This window comes from Echiichthys vipera (genome assembly GCF_963691815.1).
Source record: "Echiichthys vipera genome assembly, chromosome: 4".
NCBI lineage: Eukaryota > Metazoa > Chordata > Actinopteri > Perciformes > Trachinidae > Echiichthys > Echiichthys vipera.
Window position 1 is genome coordinate 28304549 of NC_139829.1, and position 21152 is coordinate 28325700.

The following is a 21152-nucleotide window of genomic DNA, read 5'->3' on the forward strand; positions in this document are numbered from 1 at the left end:
ACGGAGCGTGAATACAGGTATATTTAGAAAGACTGTATGAGACACATAATGTGTTTTTTGAACATTAAAGCATGTAAACATGTTCTAGTAGAAACCCAAGATACAAGTATGAATCTGAAAATGAGCATGATATGGGGCCTTTAACACCTTCTGTTGCAGCTTGTGTGGTTTTGTGGCTGCAGAAGGTTTCAATAACCTTCAGGCCCTTCTGCGTCACCAATGTCACCGGCTCTTGGTCTCAGTAACCGGCTGCTTCACCCAGTTTCCTGGCATCAGACACAGCACAGATGCAGCCTTCCTCCTTCTCCACAGCATTGACAACATTGTAGAATCGTTTTGCAGTTTCATGTTTGTGTCCCAGAGCCTTCAGAGCCTCGATGACACTCTGAAGGGCAAAGAAGAGAGGAGACTCAGATGTAGCAAATATAATGTCTCACTTAAGCAAATAAATGTGTTAAGTACTTTACCTTATCAAAGCCGGGCTCAAACTTCACTGCATTTTGAGAGTCAACAAAAACAACCGGAGCAGCGATCGCCTCCCCAAGGCTCTTTCCAAACCAGAGGTGGTTCATGAGCGCCTGACAGAGAAAAACAGAACAATACATTGCAATCAGCCAAATGGGAAAATGATGCGTACAGAATGGATTATGGACACGGTGAAGACACTCGTGGAGACGGAACTTGCTGTGACAACAGTGAGGGGCATTAGTCCACAGCAATTTATCTTAATGGCACTTAGCGTGATTGCCCCCAGACACTTACCGAAGCCATCCCAGTGGTGATCATGCTCCCACCAGTCGATCCAATCACCAGCGTCTTCGACTTAGACTTCAGCACAGCGGGGGCCATGGAGGATGGAGGCTGCTCCCCTGACAACACAACAAAAGCCTTGACTGACAGGACAAACGGCTGCAATTCAGACTCATCAAAGTGAGAGGAACAAGAGGAGAATTATTATAAATGCAATCAGTGGAATGAATTTAAATTATGTAAATCACAGGCGTGCATAGAGGGGAAAGGGCATTTATGCCGCCCTTTACCTTTGTTCAGCAGCTGACATCCGACAGGAGTCCAACTTTTCTGTTAAATAAAGAATTTTTTATGTGGTCCTAGGGCTCATATTACAGGACTAAGAGTCTAAAGCCAGAGAGGCACCAGTTTTGTTTTAGTAAAGACTAGTTGAAAACCATGTCAATACGAGAGTGAAGGCATCGCACACCGGGGGCGGGACAAATAAGAGACTAAAAAATGCAAAATGCTCGCCTGCTTATATTAATACATAATAATTAAACCTTGCCTCACTGCATGATATTCACAAACTGTGTGAAAGTACTCATGACCATAACGACAGTTTGAGAAAAAATATATTGATGTGCAAACTAATGGCACAAAGACTACAGTTAACATTTCCACCCGAATCCTGTTTTAATGTGTTATGATTGTGTATATACTGTGCACGTGTTAGTGATCCATTGTTCTTCAAAAGGGCTGGAATTTGCATAATGCACATTATGCATATGTGACCTGAAGCGAAAATGTTGCATTATGCTTTTTGAGCGTATTTTAGCATACCTACATTTTGCAGGTATTAAGTCATAAATCAGTAGTAAGTACTGGACCAGTTTAAAATCGGAGTAAAGGGATCACAGTAGTTAAGCTATATCAGTCTGGGCCTATAAGTGTTTGACAAACATACCAACATGCATGGCTAAAAAGAGGTTGGTGAGCTTAAATACGTCATAAAAGTACATTACATTATCCAAATATCTTGCTCGATATCCACGCAGCTCCACCAAAATTATAAACCATCAATTCTGAGGTCTCAGACACAGTAAATCAGGTTCTCTCCACTCATTAAATAACCTCTGAACAAGTGATTCAATCCTGTACCAGCAGCCCTAGGAATAAGCGTGTGTACATGTATGATGTCTGGAATCAAGGTTGGACAGGGTTAAAAACAGATAAACATCATGCTAATCTGATTACCAGGAAAGATGTTATCAACTTTCCCACAGAAGTCAGACAGCTCATTGTTGAGGATGACCCCCGTGCTCGGAGAGAAGACCTTGGAGCCAAATCTGAAAAAAGAAAATACATTCAATGAACTGGATGCTGGTATTATGATATATATAAATAACAGTCTTATGAAAAGAGAGAATTCTTTTCAAATTCCTCTTAGAAAAACATTCGTTCCTTAATCTCTTAAATCTTAATCCTCTACTTTCAAACCACAGTAGAACTCGGAGGTTGGTTTCTCGCTATGACTCCTTCAGATACTGACATGTGGTTGATGGTACTGGTGACAGACACAGCAGATCCATCCTCAGCCAGCACAGACAAATGCGTGGTGCCGATGCTGTCCACATACGGGGTGATGTTGTAATACTGGGGATCGTGAGTCGCGTTGCTTCTGATTAAGCTCCGTATGTGCTCGGCAAAGCTGTCCTCTGTGAATTTCTTTGCCATCTGTGAGAAAGTACAGAGCATTCATAACAAAACAAAAAACATTTAATCTGAACAAAAAAGGAAATTACACCTGATTTGAACCCTTTCATGCACTATTTGTCTGCCACTCAAACTCTCTTACTGTATATTTAGGCCCATATGAGAACAAAGACATATTTGATGTGAAAAGTACTGTGCAGTCAATATTTATAATTATATTCATGTAGAATTTAGGTTTGCCCAGTTACAAATGCATTCATTATAAATCTGAATGTTTCAAATACTCGTTACAGAACAGAAGTCCAGATAACCAGAGACATTTTGAGTAACTGACAGCAACTTTTGACCCACAACGGCATCATAACAGATTAATAACTGAGGCAAAAACTGGTCAAAGGCAACAATAAGCCTCAAAGTTACCTTTACTCAAATCAAACCATGTCATTGACCTAAGAGGGGTCAACAACACCCATAACTGTTCACATTTTAGCAGAGTGGCATGCAACCAAACTTGATGCACTCATGTTTAATAGATCACCATAAGAGCTCACTGAGCGGGGGCTCATAGGGCAAATTGATATGTTGACTGACAGTGAGGCCAGTAGGCATAGCCTCACTCATAAGTGGGTGGACGGCCTGCATTTCACACGGGACTGATCAAACACTGAGTAGTTCTGTGACTATTATAAGCAATAATGGAAAGTAAGATTTAATTGTGTAATTCCTGGTGATATTGTATGCTTATACTCCACTATATCAGGTGGAAATATTATACTTTTTACTCTATTACATGTATCTGACACCTTTAGTTAATACTTATTTAACAGATTCAGATGTTTCCTACAAATACACATATGATCAACAATTAAAATAACATGCATTTGTTATCAATTAAACATCTTAACAGTAAATAAAGTGATAATAATCAGCTTCAACTGCCCCAGCTGCAGTTATCCTGAAAAACAAATAGTTTACTTTTGATATTTTAAGTACATTTAGCTTTTACTTGTAACAGTAAAGTATATCTGTCAATGTATTTACATATAATGGCATTTCTCCTTAACTACTGGAATATAACGTACTTCTTCTGAGCTGAAGCGTGGGTCACGGATGTGTTTCTTTAATCCATTGGCAAACTTAAAAGCTTCAACGAGGCGATGATAGGTCAGTGGTTTTTGTTCACCTACGAGAGATGCTGCATTCAAGTTATAGCCTGTAAATAAAAACAATTGTTTAGTTTTCCCCGTTGTATTACACCTCCGAAGATATGCAGGAACCACTCTCATTTACAACATCATTCAATCAACCTCATGAAAGTGTCATTTTAGTCATTTCTCTAACATATAGATGAACTCAGTTAACAGGCTTTATTATGTGGTTTGAAAGTGTGGCTGAGCAGCAGCTCGGCAGTCTGTGTACAGCAGGAACCTTTCATGACGTTAAGGACGAGGCTGAGCAGGATGCCTCCTGCAGGGGGTGGGGGTATATACATCTTGTACTCTCCCAGAGGAACAGCCCACGCATCAGTCACCGAAACTCTATACGATGCCAAGTCCTGCGTCGTCAGTGTTCCTCCTGGGCAAAAGCATTGAAACAAATGGTTCTTCTAAGCAGAACTGAACAGAAAGCATCTCAGCTCCGCATAATCAAGACTTTTAATGGATCCCGGCATTTCACTCTGATGTCTGTGAGCGATCGCTGCAGTGCTGTACAGACCCAATTGATTTGTTCATTTGTAATTAGATCACTGCACCAGGCAGAGATAGAAAAGGGTTGGGAAAAGAGAGCACAATGAAACTCGTCTGACAATACCTGCCTCCTGTATGTCTCGGATTAAATCATTTGCTATTTTTCCAGTGTAAAACGCATCCGCCCCGTGGTTTGCGATCATCTCCAGAGTGTCCGCCAGTTTCTCAAACTTTACAGTATCACCAGTCTTCAGCAAGTCCCCATTCTTATTTGTAAACAACTTCCTAAAGGATATATACAAAAAAAATACATATAACTTAAACGTAGACAGGTGAAATGTTCACTTTGTGCTTTTAGAGTCATTTTAGGGGTGTCATCCATACCGTAGTGACTGGGTCATGTTTGTATCACTGTACGGGATGTAGCGACCTTGGACCTGAGGAATAGGAAACCCTTCTCTGGCCAGTTTGATGGTCGGCTGGAAGAGGGTGGCCCAGGGCAACTTCCCATAAAGCGTGTGTGCCTGTTCATAACCCCGAAGTTCTCCTGGGACCCCAATCCATTGGCTACCTGCGAGGATGGATAGATAGGTAAGTAAGTATGTACATTTACTCGAGCTCTGTACTTAAAAGTCCAACATTCTGCTCATTTTCAGGTTCATACTTATAATTTGGGTTTCTACTAGACGCATGTTTAGATGCTTTAATGTTCAAAAGAGACTTTTGTTCTCATACTTTCTGTCTGAATATGCCGGGGTTTGCCCTCTGTTTTAGCGCCTGCTTTATAGTAATAAAAGACATGGTGTCTCACTTTTTACAATACTTTAACACGTGTTTCTCACAGTGCTTTGACTGAAGCGGAGCAGATCAGCAAATGGTAACTTCAGCGTTTCTCAGTTAAATTAAAATAACATGACAACTGTTAAGAAACACTGGATGTAACAAAATCAAACCTGCAATAACTGATCTCTGATCATGCACACACACACATACAGACACACACACACACACACACACACACACACACACACACACACACGTACGTGGACACATACACACAGATAGAGGGACAGATACACAGATAAACAAGCATACTTAAGAAATAAATGCCTGCATGCACAGAGACACACCCATAAAATCAGGCACATACACATATATTGCCATGAATTAGGGAGCATAAATACATATATGATTGCAATGTGGTATAAATATTGTAATTTATATATGATTGTGTCTAATGTACGAGAATATCACTGTTTATTATGTGCTTATTTAAGATATGTCCGGACAGGGGTCACACATTATCCCTGACTCATACATTTCTATTCTATTTGGAGAAATTAACTTGTCCCTGATGAATAAATACATAAATGCACTACATTCATTTGTACCACTGACCCTGTGTTATCATGCATATGACTACAAAACCTGAAAGGGATGTAATAATAGCAGATAATGAGTAACATATTTTAATGACTAACAGAAATGTAAATGTGGACTCTCTTCCATACAAATATATTTATTCATTTTTACAATAATATTGTTTTTAGCTTTTCTCTTTATATGTATCTTATTTGACTGATATTATACACTTAACAGAGTGTATCATTATGTCATATATCTTTCCTCTATGCTTAAATAGGGTCACAAGTACACGTGCAACATGATTAATAGCTAGTAGACTCCTGTTCCACTGTGTGTGTGGTCTTGGCTGAGAGCTCAGCTCAGGGGGCCAGTTATATGTCAGGACTGTTGGGCCCCCAGTATGTATACAATCAGAGTCTACAGCATGGGAAGAAAGCATGACAAGGAGGACACAAAGACATCTGCATGTCCAAGAAAGGACTGACAGTATATCCAGTCCAACACCTGACATAAATCTCTCATCGTTGTGCCCTTATGTGGTAAATAAAGTTCTCCAGATGTGAACCATACTAAAGGAGCCGCATGTTTAGGCTTATCTCTTCCTCCAGCAGTAAGAACAGTCACCTAAAAATTGACACAACAGCCAGAGCGAGATACACAAGAAATGCTCCTAACAAAGTAATCAGGGGGGGGAAGATGATGAAATACACCAGAGCAGTACCTGATATCAGCTGGAAGGTCTTGGGGCATGACTTGAGCAGGTCAGGTTTAAACTTCGCAGGTACAGTCTCTCTGGAGTTGATAATTTTCACTTTGCCTTTGACAAGAGGAGATCATGTCAGTTAACTGTGTCTCAGCCGCAGCACACTCGTTAGTTCTGCTGTATTGGAGAGCTGAATGAATGCGGTTGTTACCAGAGGTGTCCATCACTGTGAATATGGACCCCCCTCCGATGCCCATACTCTGTGGGTTCACGACGGATGTGCACAGCAGCGCAGCGATGGCGCCATCTACCGCCGAGCCACCTTTTTGAAGTATGTCCCTGAAAGATTCCACACACAGACATATATGTATGTTTCACACTCATCACTATCAAAGCCAATCTATTTCCGCTACGCTGCACCTGCCAAGGAAGGAAATAGGGTGTTTGTTTTGCATATGTAAAGCACATACGACCTCCTGGTTTATTAAATGTTTTATAGACTGACATTTGATCCGATGTGGCACATTTGTTAGAATAGAATTTAAATTGTCTCCATACTGAGATCTTTACAATGTGGTCTATGCTGTTTTAGTGTGCGCCTTAAAAAGACCAGTCCCAGTCTGGTCAGATGCGTACATGCACTGATGAAGCCTCTTGGATGAGAGGTGAAACGTCTTCCTAGACAAACAACCAAGTCCAGTTGCTTTTGACTGAAATTGCTTTGAGGATAAAAAATGTCCTGGACAAATGAGAACATTCGCAGGCCTTAAAAAGAGTGTGTTTCGTGCGTAATATGAAGCCTGCTGCTCAGAAAACACACCTGACTGACCTGAACAAATGGGGGTTGTTGTTGTGCAGCCATAACAGAAGTGTAAAATGCCACTCACCGTCCAATCTGTGAACATTTCCCAGAGTCTGCGGCCACTGCGGCGCTTGAGAAAGTGCCATCTGGACACTTGCGCCTCACAAGCAAAGCTACACACACAATTATAGCAACCACGCAGAGCAGCATCAGTGCGCAACAAGTGTACACCCTCGCCTTTGACCTCGCCATGGCTGATAATATCCAATACCTCCGCGGGGATCATTAAAGTTTCATCATGACATTTACAGGTGAACTCTTCTGAAATATTACAACTTTACTGACTGACTTAATGACCGGGAGCCCAGTTGCCCCAGCAGAAGGGGAGTGCACGGAACAGTCTGGCTCCACCCTCCGCCTGGAGCGCAAGAGGAAGGGAGGAATGTGGACCCACTGTTCAGTAATGCCCGAGGTTTCACATCACAAAAATACTGTAGATCTACATCTGTGCAACTCATACAGCGCCGGGATGGATCTAACTCAGGTGACAGCTATAGCTTTGAATTGACAGATGCAAGCAAAAACATATCTCATACATGTTTTCAGGGTAGTGTTACTGGGTTATTGATGTGACCTGCCTGAAGGACTGGTGGTTTACATAGTTTCCGTGTCAATATTTAAGCAAAGGGGTTTTCAAATAGGTGCCCTGCAGCAACAGCTTTCAATGTTATGATCAGTGGGACAAAATGTGCTGAAATCTTGTAAAACTATGTGTATATGGTCATGGTTGACATGTATAACCATGAAATAACTTCACTGGTGTTGAACAAATGCAAAAGAGTTAAGACAAGTCAGGGCCTGTCAAACTGATTATCAAGATCAAGATCTCTTTATTGTCATTCAGTAAAACACAAAAATGTAAAGCACAACAAAATTGCATGCCGGCTCTGTTAAACACAGATTAATGGGTGAATACACAAACTGAAATAATACTGGCAGAGTTATTATACAGATATGAGATGTATATGACTAATGGATATTATTGCTTATTATTATTAGTATTCCTGTGACAGGGGCGGGTGGAGTATATCTGGATGCTGGTGGCTTTGGTAGGCGCTTTTGGGCCACATCCTGAATAGGTGACAATAAAGTCAATAAAGCCCAGTCAGACCCAATAGTCCTTTCTGCTGACCTCACCACTCTCCTCAGGGCCTTGCTTTCTGTTGTGTTTAAACTCTCATGCCAGAGAAAGATGCTGCTGGTCAACACACTCTCTGTGATGCCCTTATTGAAGGTAGTGGGAAAGGAAGAACTGAAGTGGGCCTTCTTTAGCCCTGGAAGTGCAGACGCTGCTGCGCCTTTTTCACCAGAGGGGAGGTGTGCAGGGTTGTTGTCTGCAGCGTGAACCACCAGGAACTTTGTGTTCTGAGCTGTCTCCACGCAGCCTCCTCTGTCTCCCCAACAGACAGACGGTCCTTCTCTAACCCCATCCATCCATCATCTTCAACCGCTTTTCCCTAACAGGGTCGCTGTGCCGGCTGACATTGGACGTGAGGCGGGGTACACCCTGGATATGACGCCATGTCTATCACAGGGCACATAGAGACAACCAACCATTCACATTTTAATTTAGATTTATCAATTAACCTAAAACGTGCATGTCTTTGGACTGTGGGAGGAAGCCGGAGAACCCGAAGAGAACCCATGCAGACACAGGGAGAACATGCAAACTCCACACAGAAGGACTTGAACTAGGAACCCTCTTGCTGTGAGGGGACAGTGCTAACTACCACTGCCGAGGTGCTGTTGAGCAAGCCACCGAACACCCAACTGCTCGGGGCGCTGGTCACTGGCAGCCCCCTCGCTCTGACATCTCTCCCTTAATTGCATGTATATAGGTCCTGTTTGTGCATGTGTGTATTTCGGGCCTCTGTGTGTGTGTAACCTGAATAATAATAATAACAGAGTAAAAAAATTGAATTTCCCCTTGTGGGATTAATAAAGAAATTCTTCTTCTTCTTCTTCTTCATGTCTAGATCAGTGCAACTCCCTCCTGGCTGGTGTGCCTGCATGTGCCATCCAACCTCTGCAGCTCATCCAAAATCCTACCCACGGTCTCCCACACTACACCGCTCCTCCGCACCCTGCACTGGCTCCCACTGGTGGATAGATTCTGATTTTACTCACTGGTACTAGGGACTACCATGCTGTGGATGGCTCAGGTCAATTCTATATCCAGGATATGGTCAAAGGGGGGCCCCGCTACCGCTCAACAAAAACCTGACTGTTTACTGTCCTGGATCCACAATGGTCGAATTAACTCCCCACTGATATCAGGCCAGCAGAAACTCTTCACTACTTCTGACACAGACTGAACACTCACCTGTTCAGGTTGCACATGAATCGATAAAATCAAAAATAACAGATGTCTCTTGTTTCTAAAATGTAGCACTTACAGCAGTTTTGCTTATTTGTTTCATTTTTAAGTACTTGCATGATACTTGAAATGTTTGGGTAGTGTCTTTGTGGTTGAATGCACTTTGGATTGAAGCCTCAGCTTAATGAATGTAGTGTTTTGTAGGAAAAGTTGCTGACCATGCCTATCACACTTCAACTACTGCTGAGCTCAATACAGGCACGTTGCAATGCATCTCGGGAAATGCTGTCTGCCGTTCTATCAAGCAGTGGTCGATGGGCGAGCCATGAGGCATACGGAAGAGGGAGGCTCTTAATTGAGTCAAGTCAGCCAGAGATTACCAGAGCAATACCGGATATAAGGTAATTTCGCCTTCAAAGTAAGATAATTGACCACGGTAAGCTTGGAAAACAAACAGCTTCTATAGGCCCATAGGCCAATCAATTTTCATAATCAATTAATCATTTTGTCAACAAATTGTCAGAAAAAAATTGCTTTTTTTAATCCAACCAACAGTCCAATCAGTCAGTTTAAAGGCTGTGACAAAGGGTATCTTCACCGTATAGAGGCTGACAGCAGTGGCATTTTGCTTGGGGAGACAAACATTGTCTTTTGCCTTTACTGTTAAAATTGTACTTGAAAGATTTACCTTTAAAAGTATAAGTATAACTTTGTCTGCAGACGGTCGTGAATCAAGCGAGTGGGACATCACCCTTTGGTTTCTGAATGGTTGGTCAGGTTACGGGGCCCTGCCTCATTGCTACTGTTGCTCCAAAACTCTGAATACTTTGAATCAAAGTTGCCGGAGAGCCAGAGAGCCCCGATCCCGGAACTCAGGCTTTCTTTTGATGTTTGAAGCAATCATTGGTGAAGCAAAGGTTTCCTGCTAACATAGTCATGAACAAACAAGGATAATTGCAATATATGTAAAGGGGAACTAATTGGGAACCAATTTTACACTAAATAATTACTTACTACTTTACAAAGTAAAATCCTCTTGATGGAGCATTTGGAAGTCTCACATATGGTTAACACTTCAAATGCACATAGCCTACCTGTATTAGACAGAACTGGGAGCACTGAGTTTAATAGAGGAGATCATTTAAGGCAGGGGAAGTCTAATGCAACTGTTACTATGTTGCATCACGGGAATTGTAGGAAACAGCGTGTTTGAAGCTTGACCCATACTAGGGTCTAAAAGTCAATCTCACCCTGCGCTGCTGGTCGTTATATGTTAATCTGCATTTTCACATTGACTAACTTGTTGGAGTAGACTTGTCTGTTAAAAAGAAGTAGCTGTTGAGAGTTATTGCATTAAAATGTTTAGACTTTTAGCTATGAAGGGTCTCACCCATAGACAGTCTATGTGTGCCTGGGGAGTTTGCAGTTCCAGTGCTTTTTGCCGATTGAGTTCAACAAGCTTTTCAGCGCGACCTTTATTTTGAAAGGCCTAAACGGGAAAAGTGCTGCGTGTGGCTGCTTGACGTTGGGTGTCTTCCCCAGTGGAGCTTCGGTATTTACAACAATATTGTCTGAAGCCTATCCGACGCTGCTGTCCGTCACAGACCGACAGGGAGTCGAACCGTCGGCTGGGCAGCTCTTTCTGTTCTCTTCCTCTGGTACGCGATGGCTGTCGGCTCCACTTAGGACTTCTTTTGTGCATTTTGGAGATATTTCCTATAATGTTGGCGAGTGATATCCGTCCACCTTGTGCACTGCAGTGGTGCGCAGCGTCGCCTGGAGAAACACCTGTGCGCCTCTCCTCTCCACCGGCCACAATCATGACTGTTGAGTAGGTATGGATGCAAACCTGTGCACAAATCAACGCTCCAGACATCCGCGCAGCTCTAACAGAAGGAAACACGAGCTCGGTTACTGCGATCTGAGTGTTTTCCCACCGTTTTATTGAACGTTACAGCTCTCCAGTGTGTTTGGTCATCACTTTGTATGGCAGCTTGGCCCTGGTGGCAGCAGCTCTAGAGGCGAGAAAACATGGGAACAGTGTGTGTGTGTGTGTGTGTGGGTGGGTGGGTGGGGGATAAGGCAGGGTGTGTGTTTTTAGATGGTTGGGTTTGGTGGTCAATCTGTACTAAAAGCAGCGGGAGTGTGTGGGGGATGTGGGGGCGTCTTGATGCTGTCAGACAGGATGTAGGGGAGGATCTGTTGGAGCAGGATTAACCGACCATTTTTGGTGAGAGCGCATCGTGGAGTTCTGATCACTGTTGACGCATTGCACTCCTCGCGTTTTGGCTGCTGGTCCATAATCATTATATAATGATAATCATGTAATACAGTCCTTGTTTTTTTTACTAAAGCAGCATTGGATTACACAGACTACAGCTCGCCCCCTCCCTCCCCCCGAGGATCCATTTCTGCAGCGCCTGCTGAGCAACCTATGAATGCCAATTATACATGTGGGTGGGTGTCAACACTGTTTAAGTTTACATAAGGCACTGTTTAGTGCGCGTGCATGTGTGCGTGGTGCGCAAAATAAATATAAAAGGAATTTATATGTGTTAAATGCAGCCAATGACTCATGGTTTTTAAACTGTGTGTGTGTGTGTGTGTGTGTGTGTGTGTGTGTGTGTGTGTGTGTGTGTGTGTGTGCGTGTGTGTGTGTGTGTGTGTGTGTGTGTGTGTGTGTGTGTGTGTGTGTGTGTGTGTGTGTGTGTGTGTGTGTGTGTGTGTGTTGTGGGGGGGGGCAGTCGTTTTGAAGTCCACAGTGGGTGGGTGAGTTTCAGCAGGTGTTTTTGTGCTGCAGCTAGGATGGGAATTCGCTCCAACTGTGAGGAGGAGGATATGTTTCACAGACACAAAGCAAATTGTCATGATACCTGCAACATTCTGCATGCCAACACATTAACAGTAGATAGAGTTTGGAGCGTTCCCTTCGATCACAGCCTTCCCCCTCGTGTCAATTACAGTACCCTCCTCTGTCCTTACCCCTCTCTCTCTCCTTCTGTCTTTTTGTCTTACAGAGAACAGATTACCCTACGGCTCTGTGTCTGTCTGCGTTTGTCTGAAAGCACGAGAGAGGGAGCAGCACAAATACCGCACAGCCAGACATCATGCAAAGAGAAACCTTCCCTCGCCGCAGAGCGCTGAAATGTTAGGACTGAAGAGCGAGGCTGTCAGATTAAATCAGCAGACTGTTTACCAAAAGGGGGGCGATAAGAGCCGCTTGACACTAGACTCACTAACGCCCTGTGTGTGGTTTGAGGCCCCATTAAATCACGCTCAACAAAAGACGTGTTAACTGATCTTTCATCAGCACTTTTCTCACCCCGTCAGATTCCGCAATCCAGAAACGAGCCGAGATGGAGTGGTCACTGGAGAACGTGAGGGAGATGGTGGCTGGAGGGATACAGTCTATAAGGGAGTGTGAGATCTGTGCTTTCGCCATAGCCATGTGTGTGCTGCTGCTGTTTATGTGGTATTGTTACAGGGTGGGCCGAGAGCACGGCTCCAGCCCTCTGCGTGGGAGGTATCTAGCTGGGCCCAGCCGAATTGGAGGGGTGGTGGGGGGCTTCATGAGTTCAGACTGCCGTGGCAGGGGGAAGGGGAAGCAGGGATCAATGCTAGAGGAGCAGAACGGCTTCGCTTTCTGCCAGTCGTCGGAGTGCTTCAGATGTACCAGCGCAGGAGAGAGCCTGAACCAGAGGCTCTATCACAGCCTGCAGGATTACGCCAAGCGCTACACCTGGTCAGGTATGGGCAGGGTGCATAAAGGAGTCCGTGATCAAGGCCGATACCTTAACAGCCGTCCGACCATTCAGCGGCCAGAGGTCTTCTTCCTCCCAGACCTACCATCAGCCCCTTTCTTCTCCAGAGAAGTACAGAGACACGACGTGGAGCTCCTGGAGCAGAGCTTTCCAGCCCTTCTGGCCGAGTTTGAGAGCATCTACCATCAACCTCCAGCTCGCAGCGGCTCCTCTCTGCCACCAGGGTGGAAAGCCAACAACACGCCTCGCGGGCAGTGGTGGACCTACTACCTTGTCAACCAAGGCACCCCTCTGGTTCTAAATGTCAGGAGGTGTCCGCGTGCCTGGAGGGTGCTGGGCCAGCTGCGCACCTTCATCGCCAACAACGTGTTTGGAAACGCCTGCTTCTCTGTGCTGACCCCTGGAGCTCTGATCACTGAGCATTACGGTCCAACAAATGTCAGGCTGCGCTGCCACCTGGGTAAGAGAGTGAGCAAGCCGAAAACGATTCAACCATGTGATGTCTGAGGCTCAGCGTGTACTCAGCTTAACACACAACAGCAAATTGTTTATTTTTTGAGAGGAGTGGATCAGCTGCTGCAGTATGTAGACTGAAAATCTGGATCCTCTTGGGTCACAGTGGCTGAAATTGAAGGTCTTATATGATTATTTTCATAGTTTTCACTTCACCTGAGCTTTGATTCTGTTTCAAACTGTGAGATGGCTCTAAATGATTCAATTCAATTCAATTCAATTCAATTTTATTTATAGTGCCAAATCATAACAAAAGGTATCTCAGGACACTTTACAGACTAGGTATAGACCACACTCTATGACTTATTTATGATTTACATAGACCCAACAATTCCCCCGTAGAGTACGGGAGCAACAAAAACCTTCCCTTTATAGTGGCGTTGATCGTTGTAGACAGGGTCTTTCATGCTTTAAAAACAAACTACTGTAATGATACGGGACACTAAGAAGAGGGCGTGTTACAAAATGGTTTGCTGTCCCATAATGACACATGGTTTGACTGGTTCTTTTTCTCTGGCAGGTCTCAGAGTGCCCCCCTCCTGTGAGCTTGTAGTTGGGGGAGAACCACAGTGCTGGTCTGAGGGCAGCTGTCTGCTTTTTGATGACTCCTTCCTCCACAGGGCCTTCCACGAGGGTAAGCAGGGATTCAAACTCAATATCTTATTGCACTCTGTCCCTTTTTATTTATTCCTTTAAGGAGGATTTACCTAAATATGGTATCATCCAATATCACTAAATTCACTTGAGGGCCTTTTTAATATGTGTATGAGGAGGTTTTACCATGGGTTCTATGCCAAGATCATCACAAGGTGGGGTTTTTGTTTTTTTTCTGTTGCTGTGCGTCTCTGTGTGTGCAGGCGGTGCAGAGGACGGCCCCAGGGTGGTCTTCATGGTGGACCTCTGGCACCCTAACGTGGCCGCTGCTGAGAGACAAGCCTTGGACTACATTTTTACTCCAGGCCGCTTAGAGGACAAGGAAGGGAAATAGGTTTGAGTGAGAAACCGTGTCTGACCAAGAGACAGATGGCGTTTAGGGAAGTGTCTTTAGGATTGGGGAGCAACTCTTTTTCCGCCTCCAGACCAGCTCTCACATTCACTGTGTACATATTCTCTGTCACATACGGTATCTGTCATAACTCTTCTTAGCAGATGACCAAACATTGGGCCTCTCTTATCGGTCGTGTTCGTGTTTTTGACTGTATAGATGTGTAAAAGATAGCCACACTTGAAAGTACTTGAAGGAATACTTCACCCTCAGAATAATCTTTTGTATATCAATCACTCTCCCTGTGTTACCTTAAATTCTTTATGATTTTTTTTTCTCGCATGCCTCCACAGTGAACGAAGAATCCAAAATCGGAGAAAATTCGATCACTTTTTGATTTCAAGGTAACACCGTGTGAATCATTGTTAAACAAATAATCCTTTTGAGGGCAAAGCATTCCTTTAAATTCTTCCAAACGTAATAGGAGCATGATTGTTCACGCCATTTTATTCATGTGAATCAACACCATGGCAGAGACATTTCATTATTTGTCATTTTATTTTGAAACTTCGAAATCAGATCATTCATCTGTATGAAAATGCACTGAACATTCGAACAGTAAAAACTTCCAGAGCATGCAGTTCCCATCAAATATGTTTTTTTTAAATGTCCTTCTCATTTTGAAGCAAAGTAATGCCTCTATAAAAGTTTTTGTACAGCTTATATCAGTTTTATTTTGGTAGCCGCTTAAAACAGTACAACAGTAGAGAGCAAAGTACAGAACAGATATGATGAATGGCTCCTAGCGTGCCAAACAATAACGTGTCACCCTCTTGCTGTTATGCTTCACAACGTGTACGGGTCCATGGGCCAACTTATTCTATTAGCCATACATGAACTGGAGTCAGTGAGTAAACGATCTACATTTCACAACACTTAGAAATGATTTTGTGTAAGGTATTGGAGGTATAACCTTACACTACACATATTACCAATTCTTTTAAAGGTCCCGTATTAGGCTCATTTTCAGGTTTATACTTGTATTCTGGGTTTCTACTAGAACATGTTTTCATGGTTTAATGTTCAAACATACACATAATTCTTCTCATACCGTCTGAATATACGTGTATTTACCCTCTGTGTGAAACGCTCTGTTTCAGCACCCGTCTCTTTAAGTCCTCCACTCCCCAAAAACCCCAGTCTGCTCTGATTGATCAGTGAAGACCAGTTTCTGGGTCTTCTGCATCTGCGCTTGCGACATCTCTCTCCGTCGTTGCAGTTGGTGCCACTGACATTTTCGAACTATACCGTATATACAGTAGTGTAGTTGTGACATCACGACGGTACAGAAGTGCTGATATGTTTGATTGATGGCAGCAAACAAATAATTAATGGCATCACCCTTTCACGTATTGGGGTAAGAGCTGTGTGGAGGCAATCCCATCCCACACTCTTGCAGTGTTTTGAGTAAGGCAAGGCATTTATGTAGCACATTTCATACGCGAGGAAGACTCAATGTGCTTTACATAAAAACACGTCATACAAAGAAATGACACAGTAAAATGGAAACTAAGAAAAGTTAAAAGAAGTTCTAAAGTGGAAGGATAAAAGTGCAATTTAGTTACGATTTAGCAGAAAGCCAAATTGAACATAAACGGTTTCAGTTTTGTCTTAGAAGTAGTCATAGTTGGAGCAAGTATGAAATCTGCTTTCCCATGCTTTGTATTTACTCTGGGAACCATTAACAGATTTGTCTCAGATGATCTTAGTGGTCTCGAAGGCTTGTGCAGCGAAAGCATTTCAATGATATACTTTGGCCCTAAGCCATGTAGTGATTTATAGGTGAGCAACAATATTTTGAAACCATTCTCTGATATACGGGGAGCCAAGGTAAGGATTCAAGAATTGGTGTAATGCGTTCAAGTCTTTTGGTCTTTATAAAAACTCAGCAGCAGCTTTCTGAACCAGCTGTTGGTGCCTAATAGTTTTTTGGGGATACCTGCAAGGAGGCCATTACAATAATCTAGCCTACTAGTAATAAAGGCATGTTCACGTTTTTCTAAGTCTTGTTTTGACATGAATCCTCTTAGTTTTGCTATGTTTTTAAGGTGATAGTAGACCGGTTTTGTTAGTGGTCTGATGTGGCTGTCGAAATGTAGATCCAAATCCATAATAAGATTTCTGTCTTGGCTTTAAGAGTGTGAAGCTGTTGCCTAACATTCTGTATTTCTGTTTTAGTGCCCAAAACAATTATCTCAGTTTTGTCATTATTTAATTGGAGGAAATATTGGTACAGCACTGGCACAACAGATCTCTGGGAAAATAGTCGCTTGATGATAGCGCTATATAGATTTGATTGTCGTCTGCATAGCAATGGTAATTAATATAAATATGAGTAGAGCACCTTTAAAAAGCAGTTTCTGAATACACGCTGTGTGCATTTCTCTCTGGATTGAGTGTTTTAATACTTTCACAGTATTTATGTAGCACCTCCGCCTGCTTTATAATAAAAGAAGACATGGAAATCACACTTTTTCTATAGTAAAAAAATTTACCGTAAAACCTGCATACATTTTCTCAAGGGCTAAGAAATTTTATCATTAAAGTTGTTAATATTACTCAGCTACCTATCCAGTCACACTTCAAGCCAAACACGAGTGTCAGTGGGTTTGCATATTTTTCATTTCAAAAACACCCACTTTCATCCATGGGACACACTATCGATTTATTAAATTTTCATAAATGAGTCGAAATCTCTTACTTGCAGAATGGTGACGTATTTCCAGTGATTGTATTTACATTAAATCAAAGCTCAAGTAAAGCTAAATCAGAGGGATCATTGCAACAGTGCTGGATGATGTTCTGTTCAGATGGTTGTCATAAACACATGAATGAATTAATTCTTTTTTTTATTTTTGGTTATACAACAGATGTTAAATAAAATGACATAATATTTTGACAATTTCAACCGAAAAAAGGATTGGGCTGAAACAACTTGCTTTCATTAGCCCACCCTAACATCACAGTTCTTACTGTTTAAACACAACATATTTACTTATGATTAAACATATATTTGATTAAAAGTATATTTACTTATACCTTAATAAATGAAATAGTTTACTTACTTAATATACATAAACACATAAAGCTAGATAACAAAAAATGTTTTTTCATGCTGACTTTACTGATAAATGATCATTTTAACTATTGCAGGGTGCACTATTGGGGCTTGATGACCGAACTGGCAACTGTTAATAGAGAACTAAACAAATTGCAGAAAGTATGATATAGAAAGCATTAATTAACGGCATTGTTCATGTCATCTATCATATGTGTTTTGATGGATATGTGATAACTGAGGTCCAATGTTGATCATGATATGAATGTTTACAGACGCAGCTAATGTCATGACTCCTGCTGGTGTGGTAGTTTATAGTGCTCCTCTCTGAAAAATCAATCCTGCTTTCACAAGACATGGTTAGATAAGCACATTTTTAGGTCAAATTGTGTGTGAGTGGGCCTGTGCTGTAACATTGGAGATGAAGCGTTTTTGGTAAATTTACTAAACTCTTGTAATTTGGTTGTATTTGATATCAGGTTTGTATTTCTGTAAATAGAGTCGAGGTAAAGGAAGAAAAAAAAACGAACGGTCTGAGACGATTGACTTCAATGCTATAACTATTGTGTTGTCCTGATTTACAGCCGACGCGACTGCATTTCACTCTCCGTTCTCAAAGAGCCAACAATGAAGATCGTTTTCATAGATTCAATTTGTGGATTCTGTAAAGTGTTTATGAAGTCCTATCTCTGTTGTTCTGTGACATATTTCTTTTTTTAATCACTGTAATTTCGCAGAACTATGTGGTATCCATTACTAAAGCAGCAATCCTGAATTCTTCAACAGCACTTCATGGATATATGTGCACAGTCTAAAAGGTAGTGGAAATCAATCTGCAGCAGCTTTGCAGGTCCATCGCACCTCAAGACACCCATCTATTCAATTCTAATGTTTACAAAATGATTTACAAGCTGTTTACAACATGGGACAACACTCACATTGAGCTGTCCATAATTAGGTTTAAGAGTATGGAAACTGTCAATCCCAAAGCATTCCAGCTTTACACATACAGTATCTGATGGGGCGACCATTTTGTTTACATTAGGATTAAGGATTTGTCCTTTAAGACGTTCTTGTGTGGATTTTGAACAGTATTTCTGTACATTTAATAAATGGTCAAGTATCTTATTTAACCGGCTGTTGTGAGAGGTGTCACTTTTACACAGATATCATCAAAGGTAGACTTTCCACTGTATGCATGTTCTTTAGTCCATTAAAGAACTGGTAACGACACAAAAGGTTGTGTACCGTTATTTGAAGACTTTACGATGAGCAGGGTTCTTAACAGGTGCTGGTAAACCCTGGAAAGACTTGAATTTTAGTGAGGTGTTGCTTAGATTTTGAATAAATAGCTTGAAACTGCTTGAAATTTAAGATTTATATAATGCCAAGTCTTCAAACATGGACGTTTTTTCTTTGATTTGTCACCCTTACGTAGAACACTGTCAAAAAAAAACAAATTTTGGTTGTTTATAGCACAACAACATCAAACACAAAGTTGTAATCCGTAAGATTTCTTTCTATTTAATTGTCTTTTAAGTTACTATCTATCAAAGAGTGAGTTAAAACAATGGTGATTGATCATATAACCCACTAATGAAAGCATTTCTACTTGGCATTTTGCTGAGTATTATATTAATATCCGTCTGTGGCTACATTCCCTCGCTAGATGTAAATAAGCCGCCGGTGGAACCCGTCACTGCTGGTTATGCTGCGTTACCTTGTATTTGGAAATCGTGAACTTCCAACTCCTGAGTCACGCTTGTAGTAAGGGCAGAAGTGTAATAGGAGCATGTGTATGTTTGGATTTAAGACAAGAAAATACAGGGGGGGACAAACTGGAAGTAGAGAGGTGAATATGTGTCAATAAAGTTTACAAAAGAGTAAAAAAAAGTCAACACACAGCGACCGTGAACGTGACAAGATGGACGGCTCTGAAAGAACAGGCTTGTCTGCAGTTACATCTTTATACCAAAGAGGCCGCTAGAAACAAGGCTTCTCAAATATTACGGAGTACAACTTTAATTTGCTGAGCAAGTGCAATAAACAGCAAACTGTAGACACAATATATACTGTGTATTATTATGTAATTTACCACAACTGTAACTTGCTGGAAAAGCTTGAAAATGCACTTTGAAACCCTTGAAAAAGTGCTTGAATTGGACGTTGGAAAAGGTGCAGGAACCCTGAACAAGGTTCACAACATTTTGTGTCGTTACCAGAGAACAAATGTGGAGTGCTAACATTAGTTAATGAGAAACGCCTAATCAAGATTTGTAGAGTAGCTAATGATTAGTTAATTAAGGAACAAATGAGGAACAGCATGATTATTGATGAATCATTCACAAATACTTCCCTGATAATTCCTTATGGAGAAGTTCATCGTAGGTAATGATGCGTTAGAGAAAAGCACAAAGGACACAGAGAGGGTAGGTAATCATAAGATAATGATGAAGTTATGGGGACCACTTAATAAATAATCAGTATTATGGATTAATTTAGGGGGGCACAAATACAGTAACTTGCGTTTAAGTCGTTAATAAGTTGTTATCAGGGAAAGATCATGAAGAAAGTGTCCAGTATGATGATGATTCACAGATATAACGATTCATTAATATATGATATTCCAGTCTGTCTCATTATCTACTACATAGTCCTCCATTAGGGTTTGTTAGGGAAGTACTTATTAATGATTGGACTGATCAATTATCCAGTCGTTCCTGATTCTTTCCTCACTTGTTTATCAGTTCACAAATCATTCATTCATTCATTCATCTTCAACCGCTTATCCCAGGGTCGGGGTCGCGGGGGGGCTGGAGCCGATCCCAGCTGACATCGGGCGTGAGGAGGGGTCCACCCTGGACAGGACACCAGTCTATCGCAGGGCACATAGAGACGAACAGAGACAAACAACCATTCACACCTAAGGGCAATTCTTAGAGTAGTCAATTAATCTAGCACAAATCAATAACTGATTAATAGCTACTCTATAAAATCCGATTAGCTGTTACAGAGACAACTCTGTGCTGACTCACTAACAGTTAGTTCCTCGTTCAATCCTCACTCGTTCCCTCTGTAACCTAAAAATGTGTGCATTTTACTGTAAAGTGCTGAATAAAGTCTCCTGCAGAACTCTGGTGTTGATAATACACTCTACAGCATAATAAATCAGGCAGATGCAGTTTTATAACAGCGGCACAGGGAGGCGTAGGCGTGCAGTGACGTTGATGTTGCTCTGTTTCCTCAGCGGTTATTTCTTGTCAGACCTGCTCGGCCTCTGGGGGATGTGAAGCCAGAAACACTAAAAGGCTGAGGTAATAATGACATCATCTTTAATAAGAACTTGTCTTCATTACTTATACATGTTGGCTTCATGGGTTCATGAAGAACATTGA

At 42.0% G+C, this 21152-nt stretch overlaps 2 protein-coding genes across 2 annotated transcripts; one reads left to right on the forward strand and one right to left on the reverse strand.

Moving 5' to 3' along the window:
- Positions 1-238: 238 nt before the first annotated feature.
- ggt5a (gamma-glutamyltransferase 5a) lies at positions 239-7255 on the reverse strand (the record flags this gene model as incomplete). The annotated part of the gene is made up of 12 exons (XM_083912012.1): positions 239-385; positions 468-578; positions 763-869; positions 1987-2078; positions 2282-2466; positions 3528-3658; positions 3874-4020; positions 4258-4418; positions 4518-4704; positions 6220-6315; positions 6413-6540; positions 7089-7255. 12 exons carry the CDS (start codon positions 7253-7255, stop codon positions 239-241), a joined length of 1659 nt encoding a protein of 552 aa, XP_083768138.1.
- A 3723-nt stretch (positions 7256-10978) lies between these two features.
- On the forward strand, positions 10979-18944 carry asphd2 (aspartate beta-hydroxylase domain containing 2). The gene is made up of 4 exons (XM_083913102.1): positions 10979-11215; positions 12398-13601; positions 14175-14288; positions 14512-18944. The coding sequence occupies exons 2-4, from the start codon at positions 12737-12739 to the stop codon at positions 14640-14642; spliced, it is 1110 nt and encodes a 369-aa protein (XP_083769228.1). The 5' UTR covers positions 10979-11215; positions 12398-12736; the 3' UTR covers positions 14643-18944.
- The last annotated feature ends 2208 nt before the right edge of the window (positions 18945-21152 follow it).